The sequence below is a fragment of the Hemibagrus wyckioides genome, linkage group LG27, assembly GCF_019097595.1.
Source record: "Hemibagrus wyckioides isolate EC202008001 linkage group LG27, SWU_Hwy_1.0, whole genome shotgun sequence".
NCBI lineage: Eukaryota > Metazoa > Chordata > Actinopteri > Siluriformes > Bagridae > Hemibagrus > Hemibagrus wyckioides.
The window spans coordinates 15076613-15098848 of NC_080736.1; the positions used below are offsets into that span (position 1 = coordinate 15076613).

A 22236-nucleotide genomic window follows, 5' to 3' on the forward strand; every position below is an offset into this window, starting at 1 on the left:
AGGTGAGCGAATACTTTTGGCAATATAGTGTATATATATATATATATATATATATATATATATATATATATATATATATATATACACTAAAGGCTACAAAATGTATGCTGGAGATGTGATGAACTAATTTTTGTAGGAAACTAATAAGTGTTCATGAAGTGCAGGGAACATCAGGAACTGCACCACTAGTAAGACATTCATAGGGGCATGACATTTCGAAAACTATTTAATCGTAAGTCTTGATTTTCTGTTCTTTAACATGTTTGTAGGAGCGATTGTTGTTTTTCACAAACCTGCTTGTTTTCAGGTTGCAGGTCTGCTTGTTTTTGTTGCAGTTCTCAGTGTAACTGATGTGAATGCTGCGTACTTGAATTAACAAACAAATCATCAAATACGTTTCTTGAGCTATACAGAAACAGGCAGAATGCTATACTATATATACTGGCTACTTTAATTCATTGAGCATGAAAATCATTCAGAATTTGGTGGTAATGTTCTCTCAGTGACTGTAGCCTGGTTGTTGGTGCAACACAGCTTTGTGTCTTTTAGAAACTGAATTCTATATTAACTCACAGAGCCTTAAGGCAGGTGGGATACAAGGCAGATAACAATGTGTTACAATCCTGTCATCCAAGAACTGACGCTACAGTGAACATGTATCGCCTGTTGTTGTTTTTTTTTCTCTTCCTCCTGCTTTTCCACTGTCCAATTCCTTTGAACCTGCGCCCAGGGCTACTATTAAAGTGGGCAGTGAGTGTATATAAATTTATTATATAAACAAGCTGAACCAGGGTTACTATGGACCCTGAGAGATCTGACGGATTACACAGAGAGATGACCACACGCATGAAAACATGAAGAATAGAATAGCCATCATCATTGTTCACAGTTTTTTCTCACTTTTAATCACTTTTTAATAAACAATGCACATAACAATGGAACCTTAGTTCACATTTTCTACACAAATACATTGCCATATAGAAATCTCATCTTGCTCAGTGGTCATGCATTTGCTTTTGAGGAAAATGCCAGAAAAGCATGTTGGTTCTAACAGAAAACAAAAGCAGCAAATCATCAAAAACACATCCTGTGGCTGTGCACTTTGTTTGTGTTATTGATCTGTTTTCTATGTGTCAAACAAGTAGATTTGGTTTTGCCGGACCACCCTCGGCTGTCATTTATGTAGAAGAAATATCCTTCTTACTAGATGTCCTTGACATGTAATGTAGATTTATGCGTAAAAAAAAGGGGGTGCTGGGGCACCGTTAGCTAGCTAAGCACAAAACGAGATGTAGAATTCAGCTGTAAATGCATTCATGCTACAAGTACATCCTCAAACCTCTTCAGAAAATAGAAGATAGTCACTACATGGACAAGGACAGTATTCATAGAGACTCAGTCAAAGAAAATTCCTCTGCTAGTCCAGGCCTGCCAGGAGGTTCAGTAAAAATGAGCAAATTTTGTCGTTAAGCTCCATGCTATATCAGTGTTCGAGTAATACAGAGTGCAGGCTGATTTTTGGATGGAAAGTTCATGCTGCTGTCTATCATTTTTCTACAGATCTTTAAGATCTTCAGAGCTTCAGCTGTTGAGAAGCACGATGCTGCTGTAAGGAGTCATGTTCTGTGTCTTTTTGTAAATTGGTTTGCATCACTCAGTAACCAGAGCAAATGACAGTAAAATGAAAGCGACCATTAAGTGACACTGAAGGTTTGTGTAGTAATATTTCTTAGAAAATCTCTCTCTCTCTCTCTCTCTCTCTCTCTCTCTCTCTCTCTCTCTGTCTCTTATTTTTGCTTTGATATCAGCTTTCAAATGTTAGTAAGCTTTTGTTTGATAATTTGTTTTACAGATTGCCACATGCAGAGATATTGTGGACAAAGTTCATTTCCTTTACTTGAAGCGAGTCTGCAAATTGATTCTGAATCGAAATCCATCCACAGCAATTCCATTTACAACAATCTAATGGCACTTGACACAAGATTCCATGTGTCTCACACCTTGGAATGCAAAAGAAAGACGATATCAAGCCAGCAGTGTTGCATATGTAAGGGAAACTAACACACAGCCTTTCCTTGTCCGCCTACAGCTCCAGTTCTTCCTCCTGATCCAAACCGCCATAGCGCACCTGCACTGTGTCCTTCAGTATGATGTCCCCAGCACCATTTCCATCCTCACGGAAAGCAACACCATCAAACGCCTGATCCTCTTCGAATGCATCGATATGCTTGGCCTCCCCTTCCAGGATGATGTCGTCCGAACTTTTGGTACCTCCTCTGACAAAAGCTCTTGTGCTTTCCCTAAGTGTGATGTCGTCGACGCGTTTCGCTTGCTCCTCATTCTCCTCACGGATGGACGGAGGCAGACTTTCAGCATCTGAGTTGCTGAAGACGTAGCCGGGCAGGGTGAGGTGCGAGTGCGTACGCATGTTGTGCGAGACGCAAGTGCTGCTGCTTCGTCTAGACGAGCGATACACTCGGTTAGTCAGTAGGGCCGGGACCTGGGACTGAACACTGCTGTTGCTGTTGACGCTCGTCAACACTGAGCGGTAGCGATAATTAACCAGCACGACTGGACCCTTCCAGTCAAATGCTAATGTCCATCGCTGCCACGTCTTTCGAATCTCTGTCTGGACCTGCGGAAGAGGAAAGAAATTTTAGGAGGCTTTAGAAGGAGTTACTTTTTAGCTGTTAATTCTTTCCTGCCTTGTGTTTTCAGCTATTCTGTCAGGTAAATAGCCCTGAAAATATCAGGATTTATAGGCATATATTCCCTTTCATTGTGCTTCATTTTCAATAAAATGTAAAATGGCTTAAATGTTTATCTGCTGCATTAAACAGACTTTTTCTTTCTTAATGGTAACATTTGTATGAACTTGATTTTCTGAAGTTGTTTTCCCAAATCACACAAAATTAATTAATTAAAAACACAGCATGTGATCCAGGGGACCCTTAGACTTCATCTGAATTACATGCAGCACATTTCAGAAATGTTAAGTTAAACTGTGACACAATGATATTTAATCTCTGTACCACAAACAGCAGGCAAGCTTAGCTCCTTAGCTCCTAGGCCGAGCATGAACTTTACACATAAAAATAAGGCTGTCGATTCTAATAAGACATTTTCAAGGCAATTCAAAGGTGAACAGTTTCCTAAACGTGCTCTTTATCTGTCAAGTGGCCATCATAGCATGATTACTATGGAAGTAAATGGCTTCCTGATGTGCAACTATTCAAGTGTGATCTGTTGCGTCGTACAAGATTCGTCGTACTGAAGAGTCTGCGAAGGGGTCAAGTGAGACTTCAAATGACCGACTTTCAGCACTAATGCTTCCATGAGTGAAAAACGTACACTTTGTTTGCTTTACACAGCTGCCGCTACGACTGTCTGCACAGCAGCTAATCATCCAGATAAGGGAATACTCACAGACTACTGGCTTTGAAGAAGCTTTAAGATGCAGCTTGCTCAGACTTTGTAATCACCATGGGTGTCATCGCTAGCCCACAACAACTTGTACATCAGTGTGCTAATGTGAAAACAGATATATAGCCTTGAGTCCAGTGTGGAAATGTGATTTAAAGTAAGGAAAAGGTGAGTTTATCTTCACAAACCAAATTGTTTGCTCGGCAGTTGTTTTAAAGAATATGTTAAGGCTAAGACTTCATTTATTTGAGTCAGAAAAGAAGCCAGCCAGGTTATATGGTCTGTGTACTAACATTAATAATAACTGTATTTCCTCAGTCAATTCAGCTGGTTGGTGCTGATCTCACACACAGACCCTTTGCGACCCTTGAATAGGATTTCTTCACCCATTGTACATTGTAGAAATGAAGAGTATCTCATTAGGGGTCAAGAGCTACTGTGTTATAAGAAGAAGAAGGCTTTATTTTTCCAAGCAGGTGCCCGATAGTGGAATCACTGGGGCTTGAACTCCTGCCCTTCTCATTTAGTAACCCAGAGCCTTAACCACTTAGCTTTTTAGGAAGCTGAGGCCAAAGCGCAGAGTCGGCCATGATACACAACCCCTGGTGCGGATGCTAGATTTTAACTGGATGCCTTGAGGCATGGAGTCATTCTTGGTGTGTCTGCTTCTGCCTGTGTGCTTATCAGTTTGTGGATTCACTACACTGTTGAATTAATGCTAGAGCATTTTAATACAATTGATATCACGCTGTGATTATCAGATCACTTCAATGGCTAGTTGTCAAAGTTCAGCACTTGTCTCATTGCCAATAAAAGCTCTTCTGTAGCTTTTACTGGCAAAAACTACCAAAAACACCAAAAACTAATCTTGGAGAAGACTGGATTTAGATGTTAATAGATTATAGTGTCTGCTATATGAATAAATGTCACTGTATTAATTTCACCTTTGTGGGTAAAGGAGAAGTGTCCCAGGCCCGAGCCACCTAGAGTACATTCTAACACTACAGTGGCATTAGAAGAGAAATAGATGGAGAATGATGCAAAGCAGTTTGAGATGAACGTTGTTGTGGTGATGTTTATTGTTAGTGCATCTTTCTACATCGGAAAGGTGGAGAGGTTGGGGTGGTGTTTAGTTTACTGGCCCCTACATGTTCATTAAACAGATTAACTAATAGACATGTAGTTAAGACTCATTCATAAGACTCATGTCATGGTTAAGGTTAGCTCTTTATTAGTTCCTGGTTAGTACATTCCTTAATTCATCATAAGTTCATATTAAAGTAAGGATTAATTCAGGTTTTAGTGTGTGCTTATTCATTCAGTTAGCACTGAAATTCACTGAGCACTGAAATTCCTTTTTCACTACTCCTTAGCAAACAAGTATGATTTTTTATTTTTTTGGCTAATTTTATGCAGCAGGGTTGTTTTACAGGCTACCTACACCGCTCAGCCATAACATTATGAACATTATAGCCTAATATTGTGTTGGTCCCCCTTTTACTGCCAAAACAAGGCATGGACTCCACTAGATCCCTGAAGGTGTGCTGTGGTATCTGGCACCAAGATGTTAGCAGCAGATCCTTTAAGTCCTGTAAATTGTGAGGTGGGGCCTCCATGGATCAGACTTGTTTGTCCAGCACATCCCACAGATGCAAGATTGGATTGATATCTGGGGAATTTGGAGGCCAAGTCAACACCTCAAACTCATTGTTGTGCTCATCAAACCATTCCTGATCCATTTTTGCTTTGTGGCAGGATGCATTATCCTGCTGAAAGAGGCCACAGACATCAGACATCAGAAACAGCCATCACACCACTGCAGACCGGGAAGAGCTGCAGTTTTGGAGATGCTCTGATCCAGTGGTCTAGTCATCACAATTTGGCCCTTAGTCAAACTCGCTCAAATCCTTACACTTGCCCATTTTTCCTGCTTCTAACACATCAACTTTGAGGACAAAATGTTCACTTGCTGCCTAATATATCCCACCCACTAATGATGAACAGATAATCAGTTATGATGAGCAGATAATCAGTGTTATTCAATTCACCTGTCACTGCTCAGAATGGCATGTCTGATCAGTGTACATTACAAAGTGAAAGAATAATTAAGAAAACAACTAGTGGATCTCACACCTCTAATGAACTCATTCTCACTGATATTTGGAAATGTACTAAATGAAAAGCAGCCAGAGAGAGAAATAACGTAGGTTCAGTTCAGATATTAGTTTCCCTAATATTCTCAATGTTTATTCTCCAAAGGTCAAGAAATGTGCTAATAAATTGGAAGATAATATTACAGTTTATTAAGTTTGAGAACTGTGACTTCACTACCCAGTGTAGATGTCTGTCTCTTCAGTCGTTCTCTATCTATGCTCTAGCCTACAAGGTTCCACCTTTAAAACCGTAGCTTGTTCTGTAAACTGTGTAGATGATGGACAGCATAAATAAGTAGCTAGTCTTTCTCAGGGGAAAGTTTCTTAAAACTCATATGAAATGCGATAAAGTATTATGTTCAAGCAGATCTTATTTTTTTAAAAGGTATCACAGGTTTAAGGGGAAAAAACAATTCGACAGGCATTAAGAATTTATCACTAAAGTGTAGACATTTGTAAAGGTGTTAACTCGTTTTCCTTTATGTAAGTATGATCAACAGACTAGAACTAATATTTCATGGGCAAATTTTAGAAAAAAATCATTTTTTGTTCAAATATTTGTGTCCCATATATCCAGTTGGAAATATGTTTTCATTTGAAGTCAAACCAAAATGTTCTACACTTCTAAACAAAGTGTCGATTTAATTTTAACTCCGAAACATACCTAAACACAGAGGTGGAAAGAAAATAAATAGCTGCCATATTTAATAATAGAAATGCTTTAAAATGTATACTTTTATATATTAGTGTGTACACTTTTGGACACAATTTTGACAAAAAGAGTTTTGACAATAGCTACACTATATTGCCAAAAGTATTCGCTCACCTGCCTTGACTCGCATATGAACTTAAGTGACATCCCATTCCTAATCCATAGGGTTCAATATGACGTGGGTCCACCCTTTGCAGCTATAACAGCTTCAACTCTTCTGGGAAGGCTGTCCACAAGGTTTAGGAGTGTGTTTATGGGAATTTTTGACCATTCTTTCAGAAGCGCATTTGTGAGGTCACACACTGATGTTGGACGAGAAGGCCTGGCTCTCAGTCTCTGCTCTAATTCATCCCAAAGGTGTTCTATCGGGTTGAGGTCAGGACTCTGGCAGGCCAGTCAAGTTCATCCACACCAGACTCTGTCATCCATGTCTTTATGGACCTTGCTTTGTGCACTGGTGCACAGGCATGTTGGAAGAGGAAGGGGCCAGCTCCAAACTGTTCCCACAAAGTTGGGAGCATGGAATTGTCCAAAATGTCTTGGTATGCTGAAGCATTCAGAGTTCCTTTCACTGGAACTAAGGGGCCAAGCCCAGCTCCTGAAAAACAACCCCACACCATAATCCCCCCTCCACCAAACTTTACACTTGGCACAATGCAGTCAGACAAGTACCGTTCTCCTGGCAACCGCCAAACCCAGACTCATCCATCAGATTGCCAGATGGAGAAGCGCGATTCGTCACTCCAGAGAACGCGTCTCCACTGCTCTAGAGTCCAGTGGCGGCGTGCTTTACACCACTGCATCCGACGCTTTGCATTGCACTTGGTGATGTATGGCTTGGATGCAGCTGCTCGGCCATGGAAACCCATTCCATGAAGCTCTCTGCGCACTGTTCTTGAGCTAATCTGAAGGCCACATGAAGTTTGGAGGTCTGTAGCGATCGACTCTGAAAGTTGGCGACCTCTTCCCACTATGCACCTCAGCATCCGCTGACCCCGCTCCGTCAGTTTACGTGGCCTACCACTTCGTGGCTGAGTTGCTGTCGTTCCCAAACACTTCCACGTTCTTATAATACAGCTGACAGTTGACTGTGGAATATTTAGGAATGAGGAAATTTCACGACTGGATTTGTTGCACAGGTGGCATCCTATCACAGTTCCATGCTGGAATTCACTGAGCTCCTGAGAGCGACCCATTCTTTCACAAATGTTTGTAAAAACAGTCTGCATGCCTAGGTGCTTGATTTTATACACCTGTGGCCATGGAAGTGATTGGAACACCTGATTCTGATTATTTGGATGGGTGAGCGAATATTTTTGGCAATATAGTGTATATTTCCTCATACAGTTAACCTCTTGTCATTGTTTGTGTCCTTTTCTTGTGTCTGGCCCATGCAGTAACCCTACAAATGCTGTTACTCATGCTGCTTGCATACTTTAAGTCCATTTCCAGAATCAGGTTAATGAGGCCAGCTGCTAAAAGTGCGAAAATACAAAAAAAAATGCTTTTATGTTCTAACACATTCATTTCACAGATAATAAAAGAAACCATCCATTATCTGGCTATTATCAAACCCTTTGTAGATGCATGACAATAATACTCAGAGCTTTTAGACATTTAGACCTGTTTTTAAAACACTTAATATACTGGAGGCAATTTCTACTGTGACCCTGAAATGTGAAAAAGCCAGACAAAGTCATACTAACTGATCCCTAAAGCTTTTAGTCATGGTTATCACAGGGTTGCCATTTTGGAAGAACATTTTAAAGCAGGAATTTCTGTAGCTGGTCATGTTTAAGAAAGCAATTGAAGAAATATGTTCTCTTTGGCTGGGAAGACTGACAATGTTCTTTTCTTTGCTGCAGACAGGCAACTACCTTGCTTTAGGACATTGGCACGGCATAATGGGGGGGGGGATAACAGTCTCCACACACGCACACACACACACACACAGTTAGTGAGTTGAGTTAAAGGCTGTTGTCACTCACCTCCCCATTGCAGAAGCAGTAAATGATGGACACGAAAAATCCCTTAAATAGAACAGAAAGCACTTTTAGGGATATTAGAGACTGCATGATCCTGACTCACACACACACATACGCAAGCACACACGCACACAAGCACATGCACACACACACACACAAACACACATACACACACAAAACACCTGACACAGAACGCCTGATTAGAGTTCTGAGTTGACATTCATGCTGTTGCTTGTTGGACTTAGAAATATGAAGGAAAAAGTCTACATTCATTAGCATATAGACAGCTGTATTAAGATCTTAAGAAACCATCCTGTAAAGAACTCAGTCTGTATTAGTCATTAATAGGTAACAATTCATGGAACACAAAATGATCAATGACTCTCTTTAAAAATAATGTGGAAGTGGTCCTACAGGATATTTTAGGCTTGTCCTATAAGACAGTTCGTATGTGACTCTAATAGACTTTATTGATCCCATGAGGGAAATTCTTGTGTTATAGCAGCTTAGTCAGTTAGAAGATACAACACACAAAAAATTTAAAATGTAATTATAATGTAATAAATATTATGTATATTTATGTACATGCATACATACATACATACATACACACACACACACACACAAACACACACACACACACATATATATATATATGTGTGTATATATATATATACACACAAAAATATAAGAAAAAGGGAAAAAAAAGGAAGAAAAACATTAAATACAGAATACAATAAGTTAACAAAATGCATCCTCTAAATCTAAAAAACTGTATTAATGCCAGAGTTATAGTCTAACATACTGTATAATAAAGAACAGGGATAAATGTATATTTGTTATAGCTTGTACAAACATAGTACAAAGTAAAATGGGTGAAACTTTTAAGAGGATATATGTATTGGAGGTATGTGGAAAAAAGAAATTCAATTATTTATTATAATAATAACAACAAATTCAGGTCAAATATTTCGGTCAAATTTTGCTTGCGTATTGGCTTGTAAGCAGGATGCATAATTTAGAACTACGTACAGTACATATTCATTTGAATCTTTACTCCACTGCATTAACAGAAACCTTCAATCATTATGCTTTCTAGTGTTTGGGAGGTAAATATGATTTGTGTTTGATTAAAACGACTCAAGACCATTCCATTTATTTATGGTATCCTGCATTGTTGAGGATTATGTAAGGGTCTGTTTTTACCTGAAAAGAGTTGAAGAATAGCTCACAGTACATGCGCAGCTCCCAGCCCAGACCAGTAAAAGTGTGTGGCATCCCAACAAACACAATGTAGTGCACCCCAAACACCAGCACCAACACCAGTGTGGACTTCGCCAGTTTCCTGTGCAGAGAGAGAAAGAGGTTGTGGACTATTCTGATCATTGTGATCATTACAATGTCCTTGAGAATCACAGAAGACATTTAAGGACTGGGAAGGTTGTTTTTATTTTAGCTACAGGTTCACTACAGTAACCTTGTTATCTTGGTCTATGTTGAGGTGGATCTGTGGAATCTATGCTGAGAATGTAGGAGAAGGTTGGAGTAGACCTCGGATGGGACACCAGTCCATCTCAGGGTACCATTTACACCTGGGGCAATTTAGTGTAGCCAGTCCATCTACCAGCATGTTTTAAGGAGGCGGGAGGAAACAGGAAACTATGTAGACATGACTAGAACATGAAGAGAAACTCAACATACTAACCTTAATTCGGGTCCAAACTGAGGACCTTGTAAGTTGGCAAAATATCCCATAGTGCCACTGTTACTTTCTAGTAACAACTTAATATTAATAAATATAATGTTTCTTACAGTTGACAATTCTTTTTGCAATTCAGCATTAAAACAACGCAAACAGACTTTGGCCTTTGAAGAGCCCATTGAAGTAAAAGCCTCTCATTAATATACGTAGTCTTCTGTAGCTGGTCCGGCTTTGAAGCACCCTGCATATGGTTATTACTTTGAAATCACACACACATGCACACACACACACACACACACACACACACTAGAGCATTAAAAATTAATATATGGTATTAATACATGTTCTTTCACCATCTCATCCTCAGGAATGTAGTCTAACTGCATGTATCCTTCTGCTGAAGGCATAAGTCTTTAAATGACTTATTTAAAGTATTGAAAGAAGAACAAACACATGGACAAACTGATAAACGGATGGATAACCAACGACCCAAATGAATAAATAGCATATTATCTAGCAAGCAACTGAAGTATTGTGCAGTTGTAACATCATGGTTAACATCAGGGAGTGGTCTTTAACTGATAGCATCAGGTGCTGATATATAGTACTACCTACAAAGTGACAGGAAACAGTATTTGCGAGAATATTGCCATCTTTCTTTTTTTCTATTCATCTGTGCACATCATACTACACATCTTTTCTATGTACATTTTCCAATGTGCAGTTTGTAACCGCAACTTTGGATAGCCTCCTCTCATTTTCTTCTACCATGGTGAGTATGTTCTTCCATATTATGTGAGTTTGTTGGGATCTGTTTGTTGTGTTTTCCTATGATGTACCTCTGGGATTGCAATGTGTGGTTTTACTCATAGTTTGGTAACTTACAGTACTGGTCATCTTTTTCTTGTGTGGTCAGGTTCTTCAGTGTTTTCTTTTTCTTCTAGCCAACTACTGGGCCTTTAGTCTGGGGTTACGATAGGCACATTGTGTGTCCTGTTTACCCTGGGATTCAACTCGCAGATTAATTCCCCCCAAAACAACCATTTACATGGTTTTTACAACCAACAAACAACAACAAAACTGTGCTCATGCAGGTGGGGTTAAATTTTTTAATCACCAAGATGGGTGATCTTAAGGATGTTCAACAGAGTCCTTTACATATTGCAGTGGTCAGTCATCCTTCTTACCCTTTACCAGATAACATCGTACGCCTATAGTGGCATCTGAGAGATGACCTACAAGTGGTACACTGTGACAATCACAGGTGCACTGACTAGCTGTTGTAGCTACTCTAAAGATGCAGGTGGCTTGAATGGTGCAAAACAACCTTCGCTAAGCCACAGTTCAAGGATTTCATTCAGAAGCGTCCAATATTATCTGCAAAGGGCCAGTGCAGTTGCAGGCTTCTTTCCAATCAACCAGCAGCCACACCTGTTTCTATTTGTTTATCAGTTGATCTTGGCTTTCAGAAGACTCAGATGTGGTTTCTGCTCAGCGAGAATGAAAACCTGCACCCAGCTGGCCCTTTCCAGATAAGACTGGACACCCTTGATTTCACTGATGGTTTTCAAGGGGGACTTGTTGGACAGGCCTCACCTCGATCACACCCAAAAATCTGGCTTGCATATTCTGGCTAATATGATGAATCATGAGGTGGTTGGCTGTGGCTACATGCCTACCACTGTTATCCATGTCGCATCATTAGTGCTCAGATGTGCACTGATGCAGATGCACAAATTACTCCCTGGCGAGGACTTGAAATGTTACAGGATAATGTAGCATGCACTGGCAATACATTTACTAATTTGCTGCTGTGTTGGAACAGCCTTTTAAATGTATCACAATGTATGCAGAAGTTGAAAAAGTTGTATAAGGAATGACTGACACATTACTTGTGGGACATAAGATGCAGGATATGATGCACCTTTCTGCTCTGCAGTAATATGCACTGCCTGGTGCCTTTAAAATGGTGGATGCAGGGATTTGAATCATGAAGCTAAACAGACTGTTTCCATGGCAACTTTAGGATACCACAATCCAGTTATGTTCCAACACCCCCAAGACACCTACTTCCCTCACAATAACCTCATGTATAAAGATCCATACAGTCATGCCTCCCATAAGTTGTCCCAGTGTCCCTGGTCAATCCCAGTATCCCTCACCACCAACAGAGTCTTCCAGAGCACACTTCAGAAGGATGGTGGCTGGCACTGGGAAGCTTTCCAGGTGAAAATATTGCTCAGTGGATAGCAACTACATCAGATCACAAATTCGGCCCTTCTCAAGAGGATACATACTGCATAAAGTTTTAGTGGCAGCATAAAAATGATGGACTATCCCGGTAAAGTGTCTTCACATAGGAAGCAGAGCACATTTTAGAAACTTTGGAAAGTAACAATCATCTGCAAAAGAGACAATATTGCCTGCAGAAAAGTTTTTACTATAAGAACATAAAAGATTTGTATGGTAGGAATTTCAGATTCCAGAATGGGGTTTATTTCACAAAAGGGATGTTCAAGCAAAATATTTACTTAATGTTCATTCATTTGTTGTGAAATGAAAGCATAACAAAATTATGTACACTGTAGCTAAACACTATATTGTTTGTTGCTAAAAAATGGAAAGCTTAGTAGGTATGTGAAGAGATCAGTCATGACATTTGACATAGAAAGTCAAATGGGTAATTACAAGTTCAGTTAAACACTGAGTGTAATTACAGTATGACAGTTTTTTCTTTCATCCAGAGAGGAAAATTTTCCTATATAATATTTTATTTTTTATATATACATATATTTGTCTTGTATTTTCTGTGTTGTGTCACCATTTGTAATGTCAAATATTCTTTAAAATGGCTTGGGTTTTAGGATGATAACTATATTGCAATATTTACAGTTATTATCTGAGGACTAGGGTAAACTTTTTATTGTAATAGGACCAGGCCAGGGATAAAGGTTTAGATTAATTAATTTATTTTTAAATTTTTAAGATTAATAAATCCTGGTACTACATCAACACAACAAACGTCTTTTAGATTAAGCTAATGGCATGGTTGAGAACATTCCACCAGAGGTGTTGTGTTCATCACAATTCAACACAAAAAGTGAAAAACGACTCCATCCAACTATGCTATTTCTCGGGCTCATTAGGTTCTGTATAAAACCCTGAAGGTTATGAACTTGGCCAGTAGAACCTTTTTCCCAAAAATCGGTTCTATGTGGAAAGCTTGGAGAGTTTATGTAATGTTTTCAAATGATTTCAATGTTGATGAATTGCATTTTTTTTGTCACTGAGTAATTCAAAAATCAGTGTGAAATTAAAATGATAAACAATTTAGTAAGAAGGATACGTTTTTTAGTAATCGACATTTCCTTTCCATTTTTTTGTCTGAATTTATATATTATTATAACACTCTTAACAATATAAAGGTGCCAGGAAGGACCAAAAACAGGTTTTCACAGAGAAGCATTTTTGGTTTCTCAAAGTACCTTTTAGTAAACGATCCTTAAATGAACCCATTTTTTCTTAATGCCATCAAGAATTACTTTTATGCATTGGAAAAGTGCCATGAATGTTGAAGGTTCTTCATAGAACCTTGTACTCTAAACAAAGAACCATGTAGTACTTGTATTCAAAGAACCCTATTGGGTTCTTTTCAATGAATCCTTCATAATGTTACAATCTAAATATAAAAATATGGTTCCACATTCTAGACCCTAAATGCCTATATTCTTTGTCCACACCATTAGAAAAAATCAGACCATAGTTTAGGCCTAAGGCAGAAAATCAAATGGTATTTTCTTATATATAGCAATATTTACAAGTCTATATGGTGTTAAAACTTCTTTAGATTTCTTGCAGACTAAACTATGGTACTTTATATAATGAGGTTTTTGACTTCCTTTCTGCTGCCCAGTGAATGGAGAGTTGTAGTTGTATTCTTTGTCCTTGAGGAAACACACTTGCTTTTGAATTCTGTAAAGAATGTGCTTGAAGGTGCCATCCACATAAAGCTGCCCTGAAGTTATTTCACATAACAGTGAGCAAAGGTGAGAAGTTCCATCCTACATCACAATGCGTGTGTCAATTTTTCTTTTCAATTTTATTTGTATAGCGCTTTATATAGTGTGTGTGTATGTGTGTGTGTCCTCGCTTTCAGATGTCACCCTCACCCCTACGCTGTTTCTAAAGCAATGCTTCTGTAAGTAACAATAGCTACACTACAGCACCTCTAACTTTATCTGAATGTCCTTCAGGGATCTGAAGAATATTTACAGATCACAGGTCACAAAGACTAGTAGATTTCAATACATCTTTCTCATGCTTCTTCATATATATGCAGTAAAGCTAAAGGACTTTGATGCTCTAGAGATGCTCTAATACAGTACTAGTGCATATTGGCAAGGCATCTTATAAATGCCTTAATACAGAAATTAGGTTTGGTGTGTTAGTGTCTGTTAAAAAACTTTAATTTCTACCAGCACTTTCTAACTCGAAACCAGAGCTAGATTTTTCTGCAGTGGGGAAAAAAACTGAACTGAAACTGTATTTATTTCCATACAGAAAATAAGTTAAGCTAGCAGACATCGTGAAATTGAGCAACCAAGACTGTAATTGTGCAAAGAGCAGCATGACAGTGAAATAGACACATTTGACAGTAGTAACTGTAGTATCTTTGTAGTATGATGGTTTAAATTTCACATGAATTAATTGGAAACATACCGTATGACTGCAGTGTATCTTGGAACCTCTGCCATTTGTTTTTCACCCTGTATAAGTGATTCAGTGTGGCATCAGCTAAGATTTGTTTGAAAGCATGTTGTGATGATGGCATGCGACACGTCTTGGCCCAAATATCCACCAAATCTGTGCTCATTTTGTAAAACTGCAAACCCCTCCGAATATCACAGAAATTGTTTGATCTCGCAAAATGCAAATTGCAAAATTGCTGAGGAAGTTTTATATAGATTAAAGATTTTGACATAGAGAAAAGTTCAAATTATATTTTCATATGGCATATTTTGTGTCCAAATTGATCTTGTTTTCACGTTTCATCTTTAAGAATCAAACATTTTAATTTGGTTAATTGAGCATTTGTATTTGTGAAGTCATCTCTCTCCGGAAGTAAAAATCATCTCTACAGCACTCTTTCTTCAGCGAGCCCAGATGGTAGCCACTCCTCAGTGAAAAGCTCCAATGGATTTAGCCCAAAAGACTATGATGTTAGATCTGGAGAAATCCTGGTTCCTACAGGATATGATAATCCCTACTAAACACGGTAGTGGCATCCTCATGTTGTGGGGATGTTTTTCAGCAGTTTAAACTGAGAGTGGTTTGAAAGAAAGAACAGATTGATGTGCAAAGATATTCTTAGTGAGAACCTTAGACTAAAACTTCAAACACCAGACCAATCCTGAGCACTCAGGCAAGATGATAGAAAAATATTGTACAGCCAAAAATGTTTGATTTTGTAACTTGCTTGAGTATTTTTTTTTTATTGAATTAGTGACATTTTAAGCATAGGATTTTTCTTTAAAACTAGTAACAGTGAAGACACATGAATCAAATCTGTGCAAAATTTGCAAAAATTCCAAGCTCCATCCGAATATCGCTCAGTTTGCTTGATTTTTACATTAATTTCTAATCGTGTAATCATGGAGGGACATTTCTATACATTTTGCACTCATTTATTTGTATGTTTTTTAATCATGCACTTGCTTACATGCACAACGACTGCGTGAAGGACGAAGGTTAACACGCTTCCTCTGAACTACACGAACGCCCACGTCCACTTCTGCAACATCACAGGATAAACTGTTCTTGAAGAACCCTATTAATTGCCTTGCTCTGAATAGAAATGAGCTCACAGGCAGCCACAATTAGCTAGCGTCACACTGAGAAGAAAGCCAGACGTATAGTCCCTCCCAGACAGACAAGTACGTCCAATTACGTTGTCATAAACCTGTCGGCTGTGAATCTGCAATGATAGGGTAAAGCTTTGACAGTTCACTAGGATGTTTTTTTAACCTGCATTGGAGGATGTGAGGGGACAGGTTTAATTTTACATTTAAAAATAATAAAATACATGTTTTGTCAAACAAAACAAAATTTATATAACAATACCAGACGGCAAGAGGAAGAATCTTTGGCATGATTTTCAGAATACGGCATCTATTTTTTCTTCCTTCATTGTGGTCTCAGACTTTTGGATACTGATATACATGAAGAATAAAACACTCAAGGAAAAAATCAATGATTGGATGGAACACTAATGCTACTTCCTGTTGAACGGCATCATATCATCCAATCATAGTGCTTCATTCCCCTTTTATTAATTATATAATGACAACTCTAACTTATTTCCCTCTATAGTTGCTGTAAATGTTGTGTAATCTAATTCATTGTAAAATGTTGTGCAACTCACTTGCTTTGTATTCTTTGTACCACCTCATTTGCACCCGGGAATTATTACTCATCTCACGATCTCTCAGTAAATGACCTTTATTGAAAGGGAGTTTTATGTGCTCACAGTTCAGTGAAGTTTTTCTCCACATCGATTCTCTAGTCCCATGTTAAGGTTTTGAAGCTTTTCACATTTGCAAACAAAGTCTTTTGAACGGAAGGTCAAACCGGCTGTGTTTGAAACATGACATTTCAAAAGCTGGACAGTGAAAAACAGGAAAAAATTTTTTTTCTTTCTTTCTTTCATTCAGCTGTCTAGTTCAGATGAGCTTGTTCCGATGATAGCCTCAGATTCCTGTTCCTGGCTGATGGGAGTGAAACCTGACGTTGTCTCCTGCTTTTGTAACTCATCCATCTTAAGAGTTACGTTTTGCACATGCTGAGATGCTTTTCCGCTCACCATGATTGATTATTTGAGTGACTATAGACTTCCTGTCAGGTCAGAACATTCTGGTAAATCTTTTCTGATCTTTCTCAACAGCAAAGTGTTTCAGCCTTCAGACCCTTCACACACTGGTTGTTTTTTTATCCTGTGGTTGAAAATCCCAGGAGATCAACAGTTTCTGAAATACTCAAACCAGCCCATCTGGCACTAATAATCACGCCACGGATAAAAACACAGAGATCATACTTTCTCCTGATCTGATCCTGACCTGTATTTTCCGACCCTTATATATATCTTATAATGACGTTTTAGACAAAGTTCTCCACCACTATCATCAAATAACCGACCGAAGGCAATAACTTGGGTTGTTTTTTATCCCTTTACCTGTACTGCTTGCGAGTGTCGTATCTGCCTGCGTTTGTCTCTCGGATCTTGGTGGCCAGGACTCGCACGATATTCACAAACAGGATAAAGTTGAGCTGCAAGGGAAACACAATGACAATTTTTAAGCGCTGTGCAATTTGACAGGTGTGTTACTTTTCTTTTACCCACAGTCCACCAAAAAAAAATCCAGGATAATGATTAGCTGTCAGAACAGCAGAGACATTAATTCTACACTGCTGCACTAAATCAATTTTTCTTTGCAGTATTATCATCATACTATTATTAGACTATTATCGGACTACTTATACTAGCAAAAGGGTTATTTTTGTTTTTTGTGGAAAATGTCTAAGCTCTTCTCCAGGAGAAATGAGATAAATCAAGGATTACATTTCGAAGTAATAAAATTAGAGAGGTTTAAAAGCTGAAATCCTCCAGAGAACTACAAACACACTTTGTAAAACTATTGAAACCTCCATGTGTGGCCTAATCCATTCTAATTCATTGACCCCAGGCTTCAACACCTTAACACATGACTCTTCCTAATTTCCTGTTATTTTCCAACCCTTTTCCCCCTTCCTCTTGCTCTGGTCCACCATGTATTATACAGTTAGATCAAGAGCAAATGTTTAGAACAACCCGAAGTTTTCAGAAACAGAAACACATCAGGACATACTGACGCTGAATATAATTATTGTCTGGAAGAACCAGACTGCTGTACATGAGCTGCCCTGACCTGCCACTGCTGTGCTTTTAAAGCCATTCCGAGCCGCAAGACGGTCAGTGATACTGATGTACAGTGCAGATTAAAATAACACATACAGCACAGAGGATGATGTTCATGCCATTGTGCTATCCATAAAAAATGTGTTACTTTGTCTATATTTTGAAGCAATAGGAAAGGCTGCTGGTTTCTGAGCACATGATTTGATTCCAAGCAGGATCAACAGCACTGACACTAATGTAGCTACATGATGGTGGATGTATACACATGTCTGAAATGAAAAACAGGAGAAATCCTGCATTGTTTCACTTTGCTTATTAAAGGCTACCAGATATTCTTGGCCTGTTTGTTTGTTCATTCATCTTTAGAAAGATGTTGGGTCCAGACACAATCCTGTGTATGCCGGACTTAATCTGTTATCGGCCTGTGCATTGAGTATATATCTTTCAGATAAATGTGATGCACACAGCATCCCTCCATGTTGGCTGAAATAAACACTTTCAAGACTTGTTCTCAATCCTTTATCTTTCATTCTACACCATTTATTAGGTTTTTGGATTGGATAAATTTCAACAAAAAGCCAGTTTTGTAAGCCAGGATCCACGTTCTCGCTTCCATTAGTGAAAAAGTGCATTACCAAATTTTTCTTGGCAGCTTTTTAATTATGGATACAAAGCAAACATTTTTATGTAAGCATAGTCTGAAAATTGGCAGATACCCTGCTCGGGTAATTAGTTAATTATCAACATATTAAGGATCTTGTGTGTGTGTGTGTGTGTGTGTGTGAGAAAGAGAGAGAGAGAGAATGAAACCATTTTTATACTCTGGTTCTTAAATGATTTGGTGCGTGACTTGATATAAATGAGATTTAATCCAACCCTAACTGAAGCACAATATGGCTATAAATAACAGCCTTAATATGTTCTATGTGAGCGGAAATTTCCAAAATCGTTAATAAGCTCTATGTCTCTAACAGACAAAATTTAAATAATGTTCATTTAGTAAATCTGTTCTCTTGACATTGTAATCAGTGCTTATAGGACAATTCTTTCTTTACTTACTCCAATTGCTGTTAGAATAGGGACCTGGTAAATCCACTTAATATTGCCTGCGCTCAGTTCCCAGCACCTGAGAGAAGAAAATATAGTAAACAATATGAGAAAGTTTACATTCATAATAAGAAGGGTAGTTTGCTGCTGCTGATAATTTCACAGGTTTGTGTATGAGCTCTGAATTTGTATTTTTTTGCAGGGTCACAGGCTTTATGTCAGACAGAGTGTTTAGAGATAATTAGTCCTCACCGTGCGTCTGCTAAAATAGCCCTGACCACAGCCCAAGCTGAGACAAAGAGAGCGGGAACACCTATACAAACAAAAACACATTATTAGTAACATTTCTACATGCATAAAATATTCTGAATAGTAGTTTATTTCATGTTTACTCCCTGTAATGTTTGATCACGACTTAAACAAACGACTTGCCACTCACTTAATGATTCAACCTTTTCAGGACAAATGTTTTTTTTGTGATTCATTAAACACTACACATGAATCCACATGGGCCTGTCCATCTGGGATATATGGGAATTTTAATTATGGGATTTTATTAATGTTAATGAAAAATAAAACAACGAGGGTGTTGAAGATCTTAATGTAGAAGTAGCAGTGACAAAATAGGACAAATCCTGCTCAAACATTTTATACAGAGTGTGATTTCCTGGGTGAGATTTAAATGAGTTTCACTTTAAATGTAAATTAGTGTAAGAATGAGTATCACCCAAATGGCCGGGTGATACTATCGTCTAGTCGTATGTCTTTAAATGTTAATCACGGTCACCTACACCTTGGCTTGGTATTGTTACAGCTGTTATTTCTTACATAATATTTCAATTCATTCTTCAACTTACATTTGACAAGTATATGGCTAACATCAGATACGTTTTTTTAATTAGAGATGAAATTTTGACTGAAAATGATCAATGGGCACGTTTGGTTTTTAGGTGAGGAAAGAGGAAAAAAAATAAAAATGCTGTACAATTAATGTGTTAAATTGACTATTTGAGCAGTGGATGAATAAAATAATAATGATCAATAAAATACATAATATTTTCAATATATAACTAGAGTTTTTCTTTTTTTTTAAATGTATTTATTTATTTTTCAAACTGGGTTTTTACTTTAGACCTGCCATTTTGTCCAGGACTACTCATTATTTCTCTTCAGGGTTGGCATGTCAGTCGAAACTGCAAATCTGTGTTTTTGTATCTGTCTCAGTAAAATGCAAGTCAACAACAAAAAAAAAAAAATGCATCGGCAAATGAAGGTTATGAATACATTCAGGATTACAGTTCAGTTCGAAGCTGTCAGTATTCAGCCACTTTTATTTGAGCTTTGATATATTGATATATATATATATATATATATATATATATATATATATATATATATATATATAAAAAATGGAGAACATATAGCAGAAAATTATTGCAGCACTAAATGGGAATTTAAAATAGTTAAACTTTATTTATTTATTTGTTTATTTATTTATTCATTTTTAGAAATCCCCAAAATACTATAAGAAAATTTATACAGCATAGTAGTTAGACTAGCTGCAAACTAGGCTCAAACACATCCAGGATAAACTAGACCCTGATGTCAATGCACAAACTCTACAAACACTTGGTGAGAAAAAACCTTCAATCCTTCAACTGAAGAAAAGCAGCCTGCCAAGAGCAGATGGAATGCTTCGAAGCCTCCAATCAGGACTAATAACAAGGCTAAAGATGACAGTGAGCAAATTGCAGGCCCAGAGATGTTAGCGGATATGATATAAGCTCGAGTGGCACAGAGCTTTAATCTACTACAGATGATTTGGAGATGCTGGAAATTGAGGCCAAGCACAGTCAGTTCAAGCCAGAGAGAAACCATCACAGGCTATAGATCCCAAACCTGCCCCTTAATCAGCCATCACAGCCAGTCATGAGCTCACTTACATGCAGACAGACATAAAGGCGTCATGTAGAAAGAATTGAGAGTAAGTATATAAAATAACCTTAAAGGAGTCTCATTGTACAGGGCAACTGAAAAAAAAAAACCCCTATATTTTTCCTATAATTTGTCTGTTCAGGCAAAAAAACGTATTATAAATATCTAATATTAAAAATATCCATTAATCAAACAAAGAATGATGTCTTTACTTTCCAGGAAATTGCCGAAATAATGCATTTCAAGAAATATATTAATTTTAATATGAAAACTAAAAATGTTTCTGGTCTGGTTTCTATAGAAACTGCATGTGCACATGAACTTGTATAGGGGATGCTCCACATAATGGAAATTTAAAAAAAAAAAAAGCAAAATGTAATTGTTGATATTGAAACGTTTTCTTTGAACACCCAGGGTTCAAAATGCTCTGAAAATTTGTTCAAATTTTTCTGCAAATATATATTACATGACAACTGATCCAAGGTTCCTCTCCCCCAGAGGACCTTCTTTATTCAAGGCATTGTTGCTTGCCGGACAACTCCGCTACCGCTCTCATGGCTTTGCATATTGGCATTCAGAAGCGACTCTAAAGAATGCATTCCTTTGAACCTTTGCACTTCAAAGCTATCGGTTCTACTTCAGAGGTGCTACTGGGCATTAAACAGGAACAAGGGATAAATGAGAAATCGTAAGGGGCTGTCAACAATTAGAGCAAACAGGCAAGATGTAGGAGTGAAAGCAGGGGAACAGGACGAAATGAGATGTTCTCGACAAAATAAATGACGCGATGTCTAGCACAGGAGAAGAATTTTAAAAATGGGGGTTTTAATAATAATAATAATAATAATAGTGACTAAAAAGATGAGAGGAAAAACAGAAAAGGCACGGAAGGGTGGATGGGGTGGATAAGGTTGGGGGGGGGGGGCATGCACAAAACCCCCAGTCTGACTCAGGAAATTAGTTTTAAACTGATATCTCTAATGTGTGCATGTTAGGAGAGAAGAAAAGCAAGTAAAATGAAGCAATAGGAAAGAGAGTAGGAGTGTGAAAGAGTCTCAAACGTAATTCCTCACAAAACAATATGCTGAACTGTGAATATGTTCACTGTGTGCTAGCAGTTATCATATCCTGCATAGAATTCCCTTGAGAGGTTTTATAGAATGTGCAGAAAAAACACAAATAGCTGAACACTGGATACACAAATTTAGAAAGTGCATTTTTTAGTGATTACTTTTAAGATATTGAAAAAAGTTTCTTTAACAGAAAAATAAAACCAGATGATGACACACACAGGCTTTTCACTGCATGCTTAACCACAGGTTATAAGT

General features: G+C 37.9%; 1 protein-coding gene across 1 annotated transcript in view; it reads right to left on the reverse strand.

Moving 5' to 3' along the window:
• Positions 1–878: 878 nt before the first annotated feature.
• Positions 879–22236, reverse strand: part of pth2rb (parathyroid hormone 2 receptor b) — a 34670-nt gene continuing 13312 nt past the window's right edge. Inside the window, exons 8-13 of the mRNA XM_058381450.1 lie at positions 19226–19286; positions 18986–19052; positions 17204–17298; positions 9480–9618; positions 8277–8318; positions 879–2635 (exon numbers count right to left, since the gene is read on the reverse strand). Of these exons, the coding sequence (XP_058237433.1) occupies positions 2084–2635; positions 8277–8318; positions 9480–9618; positions 17204–17298; positions 18986–19052; positions 19226–19286 (956 nt within the window). The 3' untranslated portion in view covers positions 879–2083. The remainder of the gene's footprint in view (positions 2636–8276; positions 8319–9479; positions 9619–17203; positions 17299–18985; positions 19053–19225; positions 19287–22236) is intronic.